The sequence below is a fragment of the Schistosoma haematobium genome, chromosome 2 (genome assembly GCF_000699445.3).
Source record: "Schistosoma haematobium chromosome 2, whole genome shotgun sequence".
In the NCBI taxonomy this organism is placed as follows: Eukaryota; Metazoa; Platyhelminthes; class Trematoda; order Strigeidida; family Schistosomatidae; genus Schistosoma; species Schistosoma haematobium.
In genome coordinates, this window is record NC_067197.1 from 943,492 (window position 1) to 963,738 (window position 20,247).

At 40.8% G+C, this 20,247-nt stretch overlaps 1 protein-coding gene across 1 annotated transcript; it reads right to left on the minus strand.

The window, feature by feature from the left end:
* Window positions 1-459: 459 nt before the first annotated feature.
* On the minus strand, window positions 460-17,381 carry MS3_00006002 (uncharacterized protein). The gene is made up of 5 exons (XM_051214087.1): window positions 17,306-17,381; window positions 17,031-17,268; window positions 9,844-10,686; window positions 3,098-3,280; window positions 460-931 (listed from the first exon to the last, which is right to left on the minus strand). Exons 3-5 carry the CDS (start codon window positions 10,657-10,659, stop codon window positions 839-841), a joined length of 1,092 nt encoding a protein of 363 aa, XP_051067209.1. The 5' UTR covers window positions 10,660-10,686; window positions 17,031-17,268; window positions 17,306-17,381; the 3' UTR covers window positions 460-838.
* Between the last annotated feature and the right edge of the window lie 2,866 nt (window positions 17,382-20,247).

The following is a 20,247-nucleotide window of genomic DNA, read 5'->3' on the forward strand; positions in this document are numbered from 1 at the left end:
TAACCTCTAGACTATGGAGCTTACGCATCCAATGATGTTAATGTCTGACTTCAATTTTTTTATACATAAACAAATGGTTATTTTATTAGTAAACAGTTAAGTATATATTTGAGAGGCAAAATCCGACTCACATGTTTGCGTCGTGCCTCCTGGATAATGAGACGAATAACTCATGAACTAACGTAAGCGGTAACCCGGGTGGTGGAGATCGGGCTAATCACCCACTCTTACTTATACCCACCAATCGATTACGAAACCCACAGAGAAACACAGCACAATTACATTTGGAATGGAAAACGACAAAAAGTGGTGCATGTATCATATGGAGTTGCTCGTCATTGGGCAAACTCCAAAGGATTGCAGAAACAACCATTCTAGCCCCGGTAGTTGTGTCGTGTTTTGATGTGGCCTGTTTCTCTCTAGAAGCACCTAATAGGCTTCACCAACTTGTTTGGCTGGGAGGGGGGGGCAAGTATATATTTATTGAAATTTTATTAATGTACATAATCTCATTTCATTGAGTATAACAAACCGAATGGTAGATAATATAAACAACAAATAGAAATGATATAAGAATTAAACTAATATATGTATATACGTGAATAGTTGGTCTGTTTCATAATACAAATAGTAGGAAAATAACCGGGATGTATATATACAAACACACACACACACACAAACGGGGAAAGGAAATAAAATGGGGTGAAGAAATCGAAACATACGATTTGGTGAAAACAATGTTTTATAATAATAACCATAGTGATAACGATGTATATATAAAGACGAATGAAACAAGTGATAGATGACATGTTTATGCTTCAAGAATAAATTTACAAATTTATGATTTGAGTTGATTCGATTTAGTTTTAAGCATTGCACGAATAGCTCGTGCTCGCATTTCAAGTTCTGTAATTTCTTGATGAACTAAATCCTACAATGTATAATGAAATTAAAAAGAAAATTGTACACAGATGGAAATTGAATTAAGTCTAAAGCAATTAAGGAGATATTTAAACTGAAATAAGTAAAGTATAGGTAAACTATGTACTTCAATAACAACATAAACGTATGAATATACTTGTTAGTTATCGATGGGTAAGTTGAAAAAATTATACGACTTATGATATTTTATTAAGTTGATCTAAATTAGATCATGTGAAGTGAAGTTCGTACCCGTCCCCAACTAGCTCAAAGCCGAATGCTTAATATAAAGAAAACTATATAAAGTAAAACATTCTAAAGACCAGTTGAACGACGTTGTTTTGGGAACACTTTGCATATGATAAAGACATACAGATAAGAGTATCTTGGTGAAGTATAACGTTCTATATAGGCATAGTGATCGTGAGCAGTGGTGAGTACCAAATCAAAACGGATGAAAAATGAAGAAGTGATATATGAATGTAGACTACATTCAGACTTGACAAGGAATCGCATGTTGCTTCAGGACTGGCCTGCGTCAATACCTGAACTAAGGATAGGGAGTGAGGTAATCGAATGTGTTGACAACTTCACTTATCTTGAAAGTCTGATCAGCCCTAATGGGTTGATTTCTGACGAAATCTCAGCATGGATTTGAAAAGCTCGTTTGACTTTTGCCAACTTACGTCACCTATGGAGAAGGTGAGATATCCGTCTATCAATTAAGGGATGCGAGTATACTGCACGGAAGTTCGTTCTGTTCTGCTTTACGGTTGCAAAATGTGGCCATTAAGAGTAGAAGATATTAATAAGCTACTAGTATTCGACCACAGATGCCTTAGAAATGTTGATCGCATCTGCTGGGATCACCGGGTAAGTTATGGTGAGGTTGGACGCACGGCATTATGGATTGATGGTAAATCAGTTGATGAGGTTGTGAATCTTCATCGACTGAGATGGTTGGGCCACGTGTTACATATTCCTGAACACCGATTACCACGTCGTGCAATGCTAACGGGTGTTAGAGATGGTTGGGAGAAAGTTAGGGTTGTCCAAACCAAAACGTGGCATCAGTGCTTGAAGTCATTAATTTCTGGTCTGAGCCATGTTGGTAGATGCAGACTACTTGGTTGGGGTCCGCGCAACTGTCGTAACCGATGGTTGGAGACTCTTGGTGACATGGCTCAGAATCGATCACAATGGCGTCGGTGCATACACTCCCTGTCTTCCCTTAAACTAAGAGATTAAAATCACTTCATATCTTTCTTTCTACTAACTAATTCTTTCTTCCTGTACTGTATCCTTATATGCAATCTTACTCCTATATATTACCACCACTGAGTTAACTACTTCTGAGAATCCGCTGTTCATCTTGTGTTAATGAGGTGTGGCAACTTGAACCGATGCATATATGTTCCTGGTCCTACGTTGTAGCTAACTGACTGACGAACCAGGTTCTACGTTGTGACTGACTGTCTGGCATTTGGAGGTTTAAAGGATTAATATCTGAAGTCAGGTGGTGCACAACGATTTAGTAGGAGAGGTTCTGATCTATTTTTGAACAATCTGTCTTTTTCCAGATGAGCTTAAGATAATCGACAACTTTAAGTGGTCTATCATCTGTGCTTCCTAATGGTTGTTTACACTGAATAGTAACATTTTGTAAAAGTAATCATGAAGTCTGTTAATGTATTTGGATACAGTGATAATAACGGATTTAGTGTCCCGACTTTGAAATATCCAGTTAAATGGCTTGTTTTATGAACGGTCCATTTGTACCAAAGTTTTGTTAAGAATGATAAATATAAGTGACTAAATGAAACTAGCTTATTTATTACACAACGGTATGACTACAACGAATGAATTCTAAGGGAGTAGATAATTTGAACTTTTTAAAGCGATAAGTTGCTATTTTTGTTGTGTGAATGAATGAGCAATACTGTGATTTGTGTTTTCGCATACATTTCCTACTGTTAATACATCGTACTACTAATACAACATATCAGTAGTATGAAGCAGCCTAAAACTATAATCTTATAACAGTATGATTAGAAAGGACATGATATAGAGCTATAGAATAATAAGCAGTAAGAGACCATGAACTACCATGAATCGGGCTCAGAACTTCATAAGTGATTGATAACCTTAACACAATAAATAATACAACAATACATACTACTAAATCCTTTGAATCTGAAATACAGCCAGTTTCTCCAGTTGAATGTTTTTCCTCAATTCTACAGTCTTTTGGACTTGTAGAAGACCAGGATTTTGTAAATGATTCCGAATTTGTGTAAAGTTTATCATCAATAATCCCATGATCATTAGCTTTTTGAACATCAAATTGATTTTCAAGTACCTAGGAAAACAGAAATATTTCTTAAGTAAAGTAATCTATTCAATAAAGCAAATATAAAAACGTTGATATTACGATTTTTCCAACAGAACTAACAATAAAGAGAAAGAATGTTGTGAATCATTATCACAACAGACGAACGTATCAGATGATAAACGTAATGTTATTTGAAAGATTTTGTTGGAATACGATTTTGTGTTTAATGAGTACAATAACCAACGTATATTGTAAGCAATTGTCACTACATTGACTATAGAGTGATTATGTGAAAATAAGTAACTCATTTGTCACGTACAGGTTTATTTGTTTAGGTATTATCAAAAATATTTGTGTAAAGGTTTAAAAATACTATGTTCCCCCCAGGACTTAAAAGTCCTGGATTTGGTCTCATATGAGGTTATTGGTGTGTACTGATGGTGATTTCCGAAGGCGGAACATTGAGCTTTTCAGTGTTTTCTGACATCACTTTGTGATAAAAACCATCCATAAATATAAATACACAAATTAATTGGAAATAAGGGATGATCCATAAAGAAGCCTTGTTATTATTAGCCGCATTTTCATCAGTTCCCTCTATAACAGGAGATTGGAAAGCTAAGCCATTGTATTTCCTGAAATTAGAACCATTTGGTTTAATAGCGAACATGATATCACAATATAGGGGACAGCCAGTTAGTTATGGCCAAAATACGACCGGACACAAATGTGTATGAGTGAATAAATTGTTACACTTAACATCACACATCGAGAAAGGGGATTAGCTAGATGAAAATGAAAAGAAAGCAATAAAATGCCAACCGAAATAAAAAGTGACAATGAAAATACAGCTCACAAGGGATGAATGAGGATGAATAAAATGAAAAGTTAGAAATAAAACATAGCTCAAAATGTACAGAAATATAGAATATAAATCCAACTGCATCACTGTGAACTGTTTCAGACAATCCGATGATTCCAAACGGAAAATTTGGTTTCCTGTCTTGTTTTAGTCATATATAGCCTTTTACTAACCTACTTTATGACAGACAACATTGTGCATCAGAATAATTGGATACTAAGGGTTCAAATTTATCACTTAACCTTCACTGAATTATCCCCCAAATGCCCTTGTACGACCGAAGGTGGTGAGGGCCCACTCTCCCTCTCTAAATGTTCTCATATGGCTACGTTTATGTAGCCATTGCCAGGGGAGTCTTACTCACTGCCCCTCTCGTGGTGGGGGGATGGAAAATGAAAGTCGAAAACTTAAACAGGGTTGTTGAGTACGGAATATAGACCTATGGAAGTTGGAACGCGCAATGGTGAATATGGGCTGCACGGTCCTGAAGGATCAAGTGAAGTATGAACCTATTCTTGGTTACCTGGTACTATGACATCGGACCTTCTAACCTTGCTCCTCTGACTTGTGGATCGAGCTTCTATGCAAAAGGTTCAGAGTGGCCATACAGAAAAACCACCTACTTTGATCTTGACATCCAGACAGTATCCTTGCCCAAATATAAACTTGAAGATAATTACGACTGAAAAAATACTCTCGCTTCAATTTGCGTCCCTGGAAACCATATTCACAAGTTTTTGGTAACATTCATTTTTGTTTTACAGTGAGCCACTTGTCTATTCCCCTTAATTCCCATTTTGTCTATTCCTTTATTATTCAGCTTATACAGCACCTCGCCTATAATGGAATTTCTGTACTATTTACATTGTCTCAAGTCACTGACCGATCAAAAGTTGAATGCTACCACCGAATATGAATTTTAAACCAGTCTTTCTGAAACTACGTATACCATTCAAACTGGCCTTCTTCAACGTTCACACACTAATGCAGATCGAACAACTGGTAGTTTGACTGCCTTTATAAAGGTTAATAATTAACGCCCACGGTGGAAACTCTGTTCTACCTAAACGATCTGGAGTCACTGTCCGGTTGAAAATTGTATGCTACCACCGAACACAAATAACGAACCAGTTTTTCCAAAACCACGTGCACCATTCAAACTGGCTGCCTTCAACGTTCGCACACTTATGCAGGTTAGACAACAGATAGGGCTGGCTATGTCTTTGGAAAGTCTTCATATCGATGTCTGTTGTCTATCCGAGACCCGTATTCAAGACTCAGGTGAAGTACTACAAGTTCGCTCTCCATCTGCCGCTTCAAAAAGCTTGTTTTACGTGCGCTTATCCGGGGACCCTGTGGCATCTTCGTCTGGTCTTGCTGGCGTTGGTGTCGCACTAAGCGCTAGAGCTGAGGCAGCACTAATCGATTGAATCCCCATTAACAGTCGGTTATGTGCTGTTAGATTAGATTAGAAAGTTCCATCAAAGTGAGAAGAAATTGGCGTGAGAAACGATGTCTTTTCGTTATCTCCGCCTATGCCCTGACAGGCTGCAGCCCGGACACAACCAAGGATGAATTCTACCACCACTTAACTGTTCTTCTCCAGAAAGTGCGTTCGACAGACATTGTAGTACTAGCCGGAGACTTGAATGCCCAGGTCGGGCGTCTAGGCACAGAAGAGAGTCGTTTAGGTGGCCGATGGGGACTTGTTAGTCACAGGACAGATAACGGAGACCATCTACTGCAACTGTGCACAGACCACAACCCGTTTCTGGCTAGCACTAACTTCCGTCACAGTCATCGTCGATGTGCCACCTGGCGTCCTCCATCTTCATCTCAAGCCTGGACTCAGATTGGTCACATCGCGATCAATATAGTGAAAATTCCCATTTCGCCATCAGCCACTACTGGCGTGGTTGCGTACAGGACTACCGCTCCTTTTGGAGTACCTATCTGGACTCTGATAATGCCCTGGTCTGCGCCAATCTTACCTTACTTTTCAGTGGCCAACGAAGTGACCGCCACCAACGGATTGATGTTAGCAAGCTGGTTGCAAATTCTGTTGCTAGTAAGTATCGAACCGAGCTAGCTTCTAGGCTTAGTTACAAAGGTTTGGGAGCTAGAGAGTGTTCCAACATCATGGAATGGGTTGATAGTTGGCCCTATATTTAAAAAGGTTTCACGTCGCTTCTGTAACAGCTATCGGGGGATAAGTCTACTTCCGATTGCGTCCAAGCTATTGGCTTCCGTCATACTTCGTAGGTTGTTCAAAACCCGAGAAAGATTGACTCGCGAGGAGCAGGCTGGGTTTCGTTCTGGTCGAGGATGTATTGATCATATCTTCACCCTCCGCCAAATGTTAGAACACCGCCATACTTACCACAGGCCAACAGTCGTAGTGTTTCTTGACATAAGGGCTGCCTTCGATTCGTTGGACAGAACTGTTCTCTGGGATTGTCTATTGAAGAAGGGTGTGCCTGAGAAGTTTATTAACGTCCTCAAAGCCCTATACAAAAACACCTCAGGCAGAATGAGGGCATACAACCACCTCTCTCCATTGTTCCATTCAACCAGTGGGGTTAGACAGAGTTGCCCAATCTCACCATTCCTCTTCAACTTTGCCATCGATGACATTCTGGAAACAGCTCTGATGGATGTAAGTAATGGCGGTGTGGATCTGCTGCCTGAAGAAAGACTTCTCGACCTTGAGTATGCGGACGATATTGTCTTACTGTGCGATAATGCCCAAGCCATGCAATCCGCACCTAATCAGTTGGCAATCAGTGTCCGTAGGTATGGTATGTACTTTGCACCTTCGAAGTGCAAAGTACTTCTACAAGACTGGCAGGATTATAATCCTGTACTCACCCTGGATGGTGAGCAGATAGAAGTAGTCGAGAAGTTCGTGTATCTAGGTAGCTGCATAAGTGCTGGTGGGGGTGTGAGTGATGAGATCAATGTACGTATAGTGAAAGCCAGAGCGGCTTATGCCAATCTGGGCCACCTTTGGCGCCTTCGTGATGTCAGTCTGACTGTAAGAGGTCGGATTTACAACGCGTCGATGAGAGCAGTTTTGCTCTACGCTTGTGAAACCTGGTCTCTCCGAGTTGAGGACGTTGGACGACTCTCTGTGTTCGATCGTCGTTGTCTCCGAAGGATTGCTGACATTCAGTGGCAACACCATGTCAGTAATGCAGAGGTTCGGCATCGTGTGTTCGGGCACAGAGACGATAATTCAATTGGTGTCACCATCTTGAAACACCGACTTTGGTGGCTTGGACATGTTCTACGAATGTCGTCCCAGAGAATTCCACGTCGCGCATTATTTGCCGACTCTGGGACAGGTTGGAAAAAGCGGAGAGGTGGTCAGTGCATGACATGGTGTCGTGGTATGAAAGAAAGCTGCAAAGGACTGGCTTGTGTTGGTCCTTCACGGCTCCCTGGTTGGGGTCCGAGAGATGGTGCTACACGGTGGCTGGAGACGTTATCAGATATGGCTCAGAACAGAAGCCAGTGGCGATCCTGTTGTAACCTTCTTTTACTTTCTCCATAAAAAGTGGTTGTATCTTCCTTAACTGAAACAATTCTTCTGGTTGTACCTTTTCGTTCCCCCCATTATTATTATTATTACTACACTACCTTACACTAATCTGTGGTTGTTATTGTGTTTTTTTTCTTATGCGCACCTTCTTTTTTCTCTTCCCATTCTGAATGTTTTGTGTGGCGCATATACATTGGCGCTCTCTTGTACCAATATTTATGTGTTCAAATAAATAATAAACAATAACGTCTGCTGTCTATCTGAGATCAACATCTAAGACCCCAGTGAAGTGCTGAATACTCACTCTCCATCCGTCAACTAGAAATGCTTGCTCCGCGTACCTTTATTCAGGGACTCTGTGGCATCTTCATCTATTCTTGATGGCGCTGATGTTGCCCAGACAGCACTAACTGATTAGATTTCCACTCACAGTTGATTATGCGCTCTTAAATAAGGAAGCTCCGTCAAAGTGAGAAGAAATCGGTATGAGTAGCTATGTCTTTTCGCCATATCCGCCTACGCCTCGATAAATTGTAATCCCAATCTAATCAAGGATGAGTTCTACCATTAAGAAAGTCCATTCCACAAATATTACAGTCCTAGCCGAAGATTGAATTTTCCAGCAGACAACAATCTGTTTCTGGTTAATACCGACTTTCGGCGCAGTCAGCGCAAATGTGCCACCTGGCACGATACTCCTGCATCCTAAGCCTCGATTCAGATTGATCACATAGCGATCAGCCACCGTTGGCGTGGTTCTGTACAGAGCTGTCGCTCCTTTTGGAGCACTTGGCTGGACCTTTAGTCTGTGTTTCAATAGACAACATATTTATCATTTTAAACTGATTGATGTCCCAATCAAATATCAAATTGAGTTCAATTTTAGTTCAGCTATCAACCCGACGAAAAGTATGGATGAGCACTGACTGCATTTTCATCACGTCATGAAAATGGTGGGTGAAGTTGCTTGTGGCTCTAAGAAATGACCTACACGTAAGCACCGGGTCTCTACGGGCTCCTTACTACTTCTCAAGGCATATCAATTTACTTCGCCCAACTGCCGGTTTCACGATAAACGGGAATTCTTACGAACAATATTGCAAAGTATGCGTAAGGTCAGAGAAGCCTGGTGGTCGGAGTGTGTTGATGAGTTGAAAGCTGCAGCTGAATCTGATGACCGTCGGAAACTCTTCTAACTCATCCAAACTACTGGCAGCAAAAAGCCTGTTGTGAGTGAAATAATTTGTGAAGTTGATAGCAAAGAAATCAATAGCATCCACCAACTTCTTGGACGATGAACAGTTCAGCTTATCTGCTACCATAGCAACATCAATCAGACTACCGTTTATGGCCGGTGACGACTGATTTACTTGATGAACAGGGAGTTCACAAGAGACTGCAATCCCTGAAGAGCTGCAAATCGCCAGTCCCAGTTGACTTACTCTCGGGATACTTTATGGATGTTTGGGAACTTCTGGCCAAACAACTGACTGGGTTGTTTGGAAGTTTGGTAATTAGTGTTCAAACATCCTGGAAGGGACCTATAGTTATCCTCATCTTTAAAAACAGAGTTTACGTTGCCGACCCAACGATTACATGAGGATAAATCTAATTTTGACTGCGTCCAAACTATCGTTTTGTGATAATTGACAGATTATTTAAATCCACTAAAGACTAACTGGTGGAGAGCAAGAGAATCTTTATTCTAATCATGAATATACTGATCATATCTTCACCCCTAACCAAATTGTATAGTGATCCGTAAATCACATTATCATATTATTCAAAATGATTGTTGTGATTGTCGAAAGAGGATTTCTATCCTTATAGACTGAAACAATAAGTGATTGGGACCAGTCAGGTGAGATTGCAACAAGTCCAAAGATTCCAGCTAACACTTCAATCAATCTAACTTCTAACGCTGGACCATTATTTTTAAAGATATATTTATAGGCTAGACTTTAATCTTACTGAGGTCTAACAATATCATTTGGTCGACCTGATGTGTTTTAAAAAGTGAACTATTTGACATCAAATTTAAAGAGAATCCATAAAAAATGAGGGTAGAATCCAAAAGGATTCAGTGGGTAACTAATACAGCTACCGGACTGACCATGGGGTGTTAAGTAAGAGACCATCGTATTGAACAACAAAAATTTTCAAGAAAATTTACTTTGAAAAACTCACTGAACACAAGGCAGTAGTTGAATCAGCATCGTGAACTTGCATTTCAGAATTCTTTTCACATACTGGATTTAGTTTAGGAGAATGAGAGCAGTTATCTTTTTCGGAGCTGACAATCTCACTTTTGTTACTAGGATGACGAACTAATTCAACCGGATCAAGGTTCATTGTTCCACTTAGAATGGCTTTTATTTGGTCGATTGACAAGTCGTTCAGCTCCTGAATACATCTATGCCACAACTCCGAGATCCCAAGTTGGTAGTCACTTCCGTCAAAAGATACATAGGGTTGGACAACACATGAAACCTTGGAATTTTTACCAGATGAATGTTTCATATCCCTACGCTCTCGTCGAGCACATATCGACAGTAAATTAGCAGACACTAGATCTTTGAGCTTAGATGGACCGATAGAAATCCAAGCTTCAGAAAGAAGCTGATAATGATCGTCAACAAAATGATCGAGCTGAAAAATTGGCCTTTCTTTGTGACAAAGACTTAAACCGGAACGAAGGTTCTCAATGCTGTTACGTAATGTCAGTATCTCGTCTTCACAATTATATGGACATCCACAAGATGTCAATTTATTCTTATGCTTTTCAGAACGATTACGCTTCTTATCAGCATCAACCATATTGCACACTTTTTGAGTAAGATTGAGTATTTTATCTTTTTGTCGGCTATTCGATGCATTCCGATTGACTGATTTTCTTTTGAGTTTCTTACGATGTGAACGACTGTGGGGTTTTGTGTGATATGTTTTATGCTTTTCATTTGATGAATTTGAAGAGCTGTAGCGAGAGTGAGAACGACCCATCATTTAATATAATAGGTACTCTAAAATTAACTTTAGAAGAGTATAACAAGTTTACATTAGTTCCTTTTAGATAAAATGGTGCATAAAATAACTGAAACAATAATAATAGTTCACGGGATGACATATTAGATACGTACTTGGTAATCCTAGGCTCAATTCTCGAGAGTGTACTTCAGTTAGATGTAATCATATAAGTGTGGCGCATATATATCTGGTGCCCTCTTGTACCAATATTTATGTGTTCAAATAAAATAATAAAATAGAATCATATAAGACGTAAAGGAATTACTCTCAATATATCTTTAGCCTATAGAAATGATAGAGGCAACACTGAACAACTTAAAACTTTTGTTTTATTCTCCGTAGTTAGTTTCGATCATTCGCAATGTAGAACCTAGTACATATGTACATCGGTTCAAGTTGCCATACTCCATTAGCACAGAGAGATGAAATTGTTAGGCTAAATTCCAGAATTGTAGAGGTAGTAAAAGTACCAGAAATAATAGAAAAGATTAGGTACCAAAGATACAGTCAGTCAGTCAGCTACAACGTAGGACCAGGCACATATATGGATCGGTCCAGGTTGCCATACCTCATTAGCACAGCAAGATGAACACCGGAATCATAGGAGTGGTTAGGTCAAAGGTGGTAATATATAGGAGAAAGATTGCATACAGTACAAGAAGAAAGAATTAGTTAGTAGAAAGAAAGATATGAAGCGATTTTAGTCTATTTATTTGAACACATAAATATTGGTACAAGAGGGCACCAAATATATATGCGCACACAAAACAATGAGAATTTAAAGACAAGGAAGACAAAAAAACTAAGGAGCGTGAAAGAAAAGGGGAACAATAACAGACAGATTGGTGTAAGGTAGTGCAATAATAATAATAGCAATAATGTGGGAACGGAAAGCTACAATCGGAAGAAATCTTTCAGGAAAGGAAGATACAACCACTTTTTATGGAGAAAGTAAAAGAAGGTTACAACAGGATCGCCACTGGCTTCTGTTCTGAGCCATATCTGATAACGTCTCCAGCCACCGTGTAGCACCATCTCTCGGACCCCAACCAGGGAGCCGTGAAGGACCAACACAAGCCAGTCCTTTGCAGCTTTCTTTCATACCACGACACCATGTCATGCACTGACCACCTCTCCGCTTTTTCCAACCTGTCCCAGAGTCGGCAAATAATGCGCGACGTGGAATTCTCTGGGACGACATTCGTAGAACATGTCCAAGCCACCAAAGTCGGTGTTTCAAGATGGTGACACCAATTGAATTATCGTCTCTGTGCCCGAACACACGATGCCGAACCTCTGCATTACTGACATGGTGTTGCCACTGAATGTCAGCAATCCTTCGGAGACAACGACGATCGAACACAGAGAGTCGTCCAACGTCCTCAACTCGGAGAGACCAGGTTTCACAAGCGTAGAGCAAAACTGCTCTCATCGACGCGTTGTAAATCCGACCTCTTACAGTCAGACTGACATCACGAAGGCGCCAAAGGTGGCCCAGATTGGCATAAGCCGCTCTGGCTTTCACTATACGTACATTGATCTCATCACTCACACCCCCACCAGCACTTATGCAGCTACCTAGATACACGAACTTCTCGACTACTTCTATCTGCTCACCATCCAGGGTGAGTACAGGATTATAATCCTGCCAGTCTTGTAGAAGTACTTTGCACTTCGAAGGTGCAAAGCACATACCATACCTACGGACACTGATTGCCAACTGATTAGGTGCGGATTGCATGGCTTGGGCATTATCGCACAGTAAGACAATATCGTCCGCATACTCAAGGTCGAGAAGTCTTTCTTCAGGCAGCAGATCCACACCGCCATTACTTACATCCATCAGAGCTGTTTCCAGAATGTCATCGATGGCAAAGTTGAAGAGGAATGGTGAGATTGGGCAACTCTGTCTAACCCCACTGGTTGAATGGAACAATGGAGAGAGGTGGTTGTATGCCCTCATTCTGCCTGAGGTGTTTTTGTATAGGGCTTTGAGGACGTTAATAAACTTCTCAGGCACACCCTTCTTCAATAGACAATCCCAGAGAACAGTTCTGTCCAACGAATCGAAGGCAGCCCTTATGTCAAGAAACACTACGACTGTTGGCCTGTGGTAAGTATGGCGGTGTTCTAACATTTGGCGGAGGGTGAAGATATGATCAATACATCCTCGACCAGAACGAAACCCAGCCTGCTCCTCGCGAGTCAATCTTTCTCGGGTTTTGAACAACCTACGAAGTATGACGGAAGCCAATAGCTTGGACGCAATCGGAAGTAGACTTATCCCCGATAGCTGTTACAGAAGCGACGTGAAACCTTTTTAAATATAGGGCCAACTATCAACCCATTCCATGATGTTGGAACACTCTCTAGCTCCCAAACCTTTGTAACTAAGCCTAGAAGCTAGCTCGGTTCGATACTTACTTGCAACAGAAGTTGCAACCAATTTTCTGACATCAATCCTTTGGGGTCGATCACTTCGTTGGCCACTGAAAAGTAAGGCAAGATTGGCGCAGACCAAGGCATGGTCAGAGTCCAGATAGGTACTCCAAAAGGAGCGGCAGTCTTGTACACAACCACGCCAGCGGTAGCTGATCGCGATGTGATCAATCTGAGTCCAGGCTTGGGATGCAGAGGGAGGACGCACCATTGGTTTGTGATCCGGTTAAAGCACCGGACATTCGCTTTTCGTCCTCTCATTTTCGTAAACAACACCCCCGCCACGAGAAGGCAATGAGTAGGACTTCCCTGGCAGAGGCTGTGTACGCGCGGCCGTGTGAGAGTATTTCGAGAGGGAGAGCGGACTCACCCCACTCTCGGCCGTACCAGGGCATTCGGGGGCCTTACTGCTGTCACACCTCTGTACAGTCAACAGTACGACTTCGCCTTCGGACCTTGGATTTGTTTCTTTTAGTCTTACCTTTCTGACGTGGTAGGACCTTGAGGGACAATTGTTCCAGTCAGTATAGCTCGGTTGCTTCATCACGATAGGCAAGCCCGACCACCACGTCAAGGTAGCAACAACGGTCGGGACCAAAGATACAATTGGAGAAAATTTTAATTAGTGAAACAGAAACACACACAAAGTTATGAGTAGTTCGAGAGCTTAGAATCTGGGGTAAAGACAAAAACGGATGCACCTGCGCCATTCCAAACGATTTTAAGCTGTGTCATTTAAAGTCTTTAACCATTGGTCACGATAATTACGCGGACCCAATCAGGTAGTCGACAACTATTAATATGGCTGTCAAATTGTGAATGACTCTATGGACGTATGCCGTGTCTTTATTGGGCCACCCCTAGCTTTATTCTAGAAGAATTCGAAAATCTTGACACTTAAGTTTTTACAAGGTGTATTACGTATTATTGGTCAAAAGAGTTGTACATTATTTTTTGAGAAGACAAATATTCAGTAACAAAAGATAAGTGGTCCTCTTCTTATTGTGCGTATTTACTAAGAAATTCGGGTGTTTGTTCCTTGTTTACTGTAAGGCTACACTATGCTTGCATAAGTTTTTAGGCTACAGCCGGGTCACTACCTTGCTAAGTGTAGAATACAAGGACAGAAGCAACTGGATTCTTCCAAACGACAACGATATGTGATGTCAGATGAAGCAGAGATCAGTCAGTCATCATCAACGAAGAACCTGGCACAAATACGCACCGGCCCCAGTTGCTATACCATAAAATTAACTGTCTGATAGTGTGCTGTAACGACATCAAACAAAGGTCACCTGTCATGATGACATAGTGGAGCTCTTTGTTGATTAACTTCCTTGATTTACTAGTCTGTTAGGAAGATCAAATGAAAAGTGGTGAAATAAGAGGCGATAAGTTGAAATCTAGCAAAATAAGAAATAACAACCCCGAGTTAGATGAAGCCCTGTTCTGAAGGTTACTAGTGTATCAAAATTAAGGTTACAAAAAATAGCGAGGATCCTCAACAATGAAGCCATCCTGTCGCTAAAAACGGCAACCATTCAGAAAGTCTGAGCTCAAAATAGTATATCGAACTTCAGCCACGATAAGTACCCAATTGAAAAAGCTTCTAATATTGAGGTCTAGGACAAGTAATTGTTTCCTACATGTTTTTTAAAAAAATACTTGCGGTGTTTGCTCATTGGCCGACGTGTTAAAGTGACTGGGACTATACTAACTTATAAACCCCTTCCCACAAAGAACTTTGAACATGAAGTTTTGTCTAACACTAGAAGACTTACCGGTAACAGCCGTTGCTGTTACTGGCCGGTCACCACGTTTCCCATCATGAACAAAGACTTTAAAAGTTTGCATTTGGTAAAACAATTAGTAGCTTTTTACTACATTGTCTATCGGCGTTCCGGAACGCTGACTCCTATATCTCCTTTGCATGAGGTTGTTGAATACCGGATATGTAGATCTGCTAGCTATGCGGCGAACGACAATATTGTTGGTCCTGATGCGCAACTTGACATAACAGGAACTACTTGAACTCATGACGTGCTACCGAGTGTTACATCTAAAATCCTGCCCATTATGCAAGAACAGTTCTCGAGATCTAAGGGTTGACTGGAAGCTCACAGTATCTGTCGAGCTGAAGTGGGCAACCTTTGCATTTACATCTCTCGTAAAAAAGCATTATCTATACTAAATGGTACAATCAAATGTTTCGTTTGCCTTAGTAGCTGTAGTCATGATCTATTACCGAGCTTCCATTTTGTTGTCAGTTTCAACAATCGCTTCTCGCCAAACGTTGTGGTCTGTTGAATAATTGCTTGCTTTAGCTTATTACACGCTTCTGTCGTCGACACGTTATCTACCAGCAAATTATGTGGATATCTGTCGGTAATATTTCCGGGACAAGACGACACTTAAGGGCTTATAAGCGAATGTTTTGATGATAGAATCTAATCTCGACATGCACAAACAAAATCCAGGAAGAGATCTTCATGGACGTATATTCAGAACCCAGTTTGTGTGTGAATTTCCCAGTATTATGTTTTTTCCGTCAGCGGAAGCGAAGTAACCCTTAAGAGGTGGCTTTTCTGCGTATGTTCAGAACCCACTTTTTGTCCTATTCTATAAAGCTTATAAATGCTAACTCCTGCTACTGTTTCTGGGAGTAACTTGCTTATTAAGGATTTAATGTGGCTGAGGTCGTGTTCAGATCTGGTCTTAAGTTCTTCTTCGCGAAAATCCCTTAACTTATGAAAAATGACTGACCTGTCAGCGAGGTTCGTTTTGCTTCCTGAAATCTTATCCCTGCAGTACAATTTTGCATTAAACGCGAAGGTCTCACTCTGTTTCCTTACGTTTCCTTTTCTGGGTGTGGCTGTGGGTCAACTACTGACCTTAATGTCTCTCGATCAAATCATCTACCCAACTCAGGCTATGCTCGTCTACAGTCTGTTTTGTGTTGATATGTGAATTCGGGGCTGAAACTGTCGACTCCTTATAATTTGTTTATTCAATTCATGCTTTTTTTCTTGTAACCATTCCTTCATCTGTGTGTTACTAGCTACGTCATTGGGTCCACCTTGGTGGTTTCACTCAGATCTCAAGTTGGACTCATAGTAAAGCTCACTGCTTTCTTGAAAAATGAATATTGCCCATCTGCTGCTGGCTGTTTATCTGAGTGAATCTTTCGAGCTATGTTCAGTAGTTCCATCACCTCATGAATCACCAAAAACTTTGAAGAGCAGCATGCTTTGCACAACCAACGTAAAAGTGGCATGCAATACTTTTAATATGAAGCCAGTGTGAGTCCGGTGCACATGTTATGATACCACTTGTTGCAGTTGCAACATTCCATTCCATCATCGACAGGAAAAAAACATGTGGGTCTACCACAACGATGTCTTAGTTGCGCCATAAAAATGGTTAGGTAGGCTCATAAGAAGAGAAACACGAAAATTTTCTTAAAGAGCGGAAAAACAAATGAAATCGACTTCTAGTATAAATATTTTTAAAGCATTAAGAGTTGTCGACATTGAACACAAAAGGCTGAGACTTCTGTGTTACTGGAACTAAAAAATCTGACTTGAGTAAATACGGAAAGTCCTTTTTACCTGTGGATACAAGCGATACTAAAACATTTAATCGACGATGGATAATCGCCACTGACGTTTTTGTTTCGCGTTTGGGGATGATTAAGAAAACGAGAAATTTAGCATGTTTTTCCAGTGACGAGAGGAAAGTAAGACTTCCTGGAATGTCACCGCTTTATTCACTCCCTGTTTGGCCTTTATTTTTGCCTTATTGTTTACTTGAAAGTCATGTGTATCCCAAGAGTACTACAGGACAAAACAGATTTGTAAAGGGATTCAACAGACAACGTCATATGAAAATAATAGAACGTTCGTTCTACTTACGTTCTATATTGGTTACAGTAGTAAATCAACGACCACCGCTTGTTGGGTCCTGATTACTGCTTAACGTACCGTAGTGTGCGAAATTGCCTCCCCAAATTACAGCCACCCATCTTCAGTAATGTGGACAACAGGTTGGTGGACCTTTTTATACACTTACACTCAATTACTATAGTATATTCCCAAATTAGTTCTAGTCTTTCATTGAAAATAATCGCTGATGGGGTTGATAACACGCACGCTTTATGAACGGGAAGGTTATTACTACCGTGATTTACATTTCTCAAACTTTTGCTGTGTATTTACACAACAGTGGTGCCAATTCTGATATAAAGAATCTGTACTGAGCTTAACGTTCGGAAGATCACTTTTCTTTTAGAGTTTTACCCAACTAAATAGGGACAGTGGTATTGTTTCTCGTTGAGTTAATTAACTGTTTTGATCGTAAATTACGCATCAAAACTACTGTTTACACTTTAATTGCATCTACCTCAGTTAAAGTGTTATTGTATTAAGTTTTTCGATTTTGCTTCTGTGTATTTATTGCATCGAAGCATACTTGGTCGACTTTTACTTGGTTTATTTAGTTAAGGTTTGAAAATCGTTTTACATATCCTGTTTTTGTCACCGTTCTAGTTAATTTTCAAGATGGCTAGGTCTACTCATAAATGTGGACAACCATACTGCTTATTTCCCGTGGATGAAGGGATGCAATGTGATGAGTGTAATAGGTGGTTCCATAAGATGTGCACCCGACTAAGCCCCAATGCATATAAAAGGTGTTCAAAGCCCAACTCTCATTGGGTTTGTAGTTTTTGTTGCTCGAGCAAAACATTGCTTATCCAGGAAGCAATTAGTCTCCTGGTGTTGGCTAATAAGAAGGTTGATGAGGGCTTGATGATGTCACAGGTATTCAGTGTTTCACAATGCTTCTACCAGTAACACCTTCTAATATGATTTGTACCCACCAAGAGAAATCAAAAGACAGAGTCGAGGAGATCGGAAGAGTATATTTGGCGATGACCAATATATTGGAATTCTCTGATCTAATCTGGCTAGCGATTGCGGTTGATGTTGGGCACGGCGTTACCACACGTGATCTGGTGCAGATGCCTGACCGAGCGCCTTCAGCTAGATGAGTCCACTAAAACATATGGTCAGCATCCAATGTCGAAAACTTAGTGCTATTTATTTTGGGGATTTATTTACCGCTACATATCACTCCCCCTAGTTGGGCAGTGACGACCCTAAGACGTGGCCAGCCAGAAGTTTAAACCCAGCGAGTTTGTCGTTGGTAAACACTCTTCTGATAGCTTACTAAATTTAGCAGCGTCTGGTCGTCTTTCCTTACTATATGGGACGGAGGTACAACATAGTAAAAAAAGAAAATGTACAATGAAAATTTCGGATCCTCATAAACGTCATCGTTCTTTTCCAGTCGTCCTGGAAAAGAAAAAAGAAAATGTAAGTGCATGTCGAAAATACACTCGTATGTGCGTAAAAACACAATGTCGGCGGAAAAAAAATGGAAAATAAACTCATGAGCACGTAATAGCGTTAAAAAAAATTGTTTTTTTTTTGTTTGTTTTTTTTAATAGAAATAAAAATATACAAGCATATTAAAATTGTTTTTTTTAAAAAAAAATAATATAAAATGTCGAGAAGTGCCTTACGTGCAATAGTCGTTTAAATGTTCTGGAAATCTCACCCTTCTTCCAGAACGCGTCGTTTTAAGTTTATTTTCGGATACTGTCGAAGTATCTTCGTGTGTGTTGGTTGTCGGATGAGGTATTATAAGTGTCTGAGTCGTGTCGTTCGATTGTACCGAAGGAAAATCGACGTGGATAGGATTTCCTTCTAAATACGCTGCTTTTAAGCGATCGATGCTGATGCTATCGTTTGTTCCGTTCTTATCGACTATATAGTACTTAGATTCACGTTGAAGAACTTTGAAGGGTCCTTCGTATGCTGATTCGAATGGTCGTCGATGCGAGTCTCGACGAATGAAAACGTGTGTACTATATCGTAAGTCAGGTTGAACGAAAACATCAGTTGATTGAGGTCGAGTGGAAGCAGGTTTAACTGAACGCATTGCGTTTGTAAGCCTGTTCGTGTAGGAGGTTAGATCCATGTTCATTGAAGAGGATGAAGGATCCACGAATTCTCCTGGAAGTCGAAGTGTCGTTCCATAAACGAGTTGAGCCGCAGTGTATCCAATGTCAGCTTTCACTGCATTGCGGATACCTAGTAAGACGAGTGGAAGAGCGTCGGCCCATTGTGAAACGTTTGCAGCTGATAGCGAAGCTTTCAGTTGTCGGTGAAAACGTTCTACCAACCCGTTTGCTTGTGAATGGTAGGCGGTCGTTCGGAAGCGAGTGATTCCTAAAAGTGTGGTCAGACGACGGAAAAGATCAGATTCAAACTGACGTCCGCGGTCTGTAGTGATGGTTGAAGGGCAACCGAAGTTTGCTACCCATCGTTCGACGAAGGTGCGGGCCACTGTTTCAGCAGTGATGTCCTTGATAGGTACTGCTTCTGGCCATCGAGTGAAACGGTCTACGCAGGTTAAGAGATAAGAGTATCCATTTGAATCTGGTAAAGGTCCTACCAAATCCAGATGAACATGGTCGAAACGAGCATCGGGAGTTTTAAACGAGCCTAAGGGACATTTATTGTGTCTGATAACCTTAGATTTTTGGCAGCTTACACAGGAGCGTGCCCACTCCCTCACGTCTTTATTCATGCCGGGCCAGCAAAATCGTTCTGCTATAAGCTTGATGGTTGCACGAACACCTGGATGAGAAAGTTTGTGCAATGTATTGAAGACATTGCGTCGATAATGTTTCGGCACGATTGGGCGATCCCTACCTGTAGATGTGTCACAAAGTAAGGTTTCCTTACCTGTTCCCATCTGTTTGATGCGTAGTTTAAGTGTTGTGGACGATAACTCGTGCTGAAGATCAGTGTCTTCTTTTTGAAGCTCGGCGAGTTTAAGAAGGTCGATTCCTTGGAAACTGTTCAAGGAAGTTATGCGAGATAAAGCGTCTGCAACTACATTGTTTGCTCCAGAGATGTGTTGAATATCTGAAGTAAACTGCGAAATGTAGTCCAGTTGTCGAGACTCACGGGGAGAGTACTTGTCAGAAGGAGAGCTTAACGAGAAAGTGAGCGGTTTATGGTCCGTGAAAAGAGTGAATTCACGACCTTCGATGTAGTGTTG

Coding starts and splice junctions, on each gene's coding strand:
- MS3_00006002 (XM_051214087.1), bottom strand. CDS start 10,659: ATGATGGGTCGTTCTCACTCTCGCTACAGCTCTTCAAATTCATCAAAT. Junction 3,281..9,843: donor CAACTACTGCCTTGTGTTCA/GTGAGTTTTTCA, acceptor CTGTTTTCCTAG/GTACTTGAAAATCAATTTGA. Junction 932..3,097: donor CAGATTCAAAGGATTTAGTA/GTATGTATTGTT, acceptor TATACATTGTAG/GATTTAGTTCATCAAGAAAT.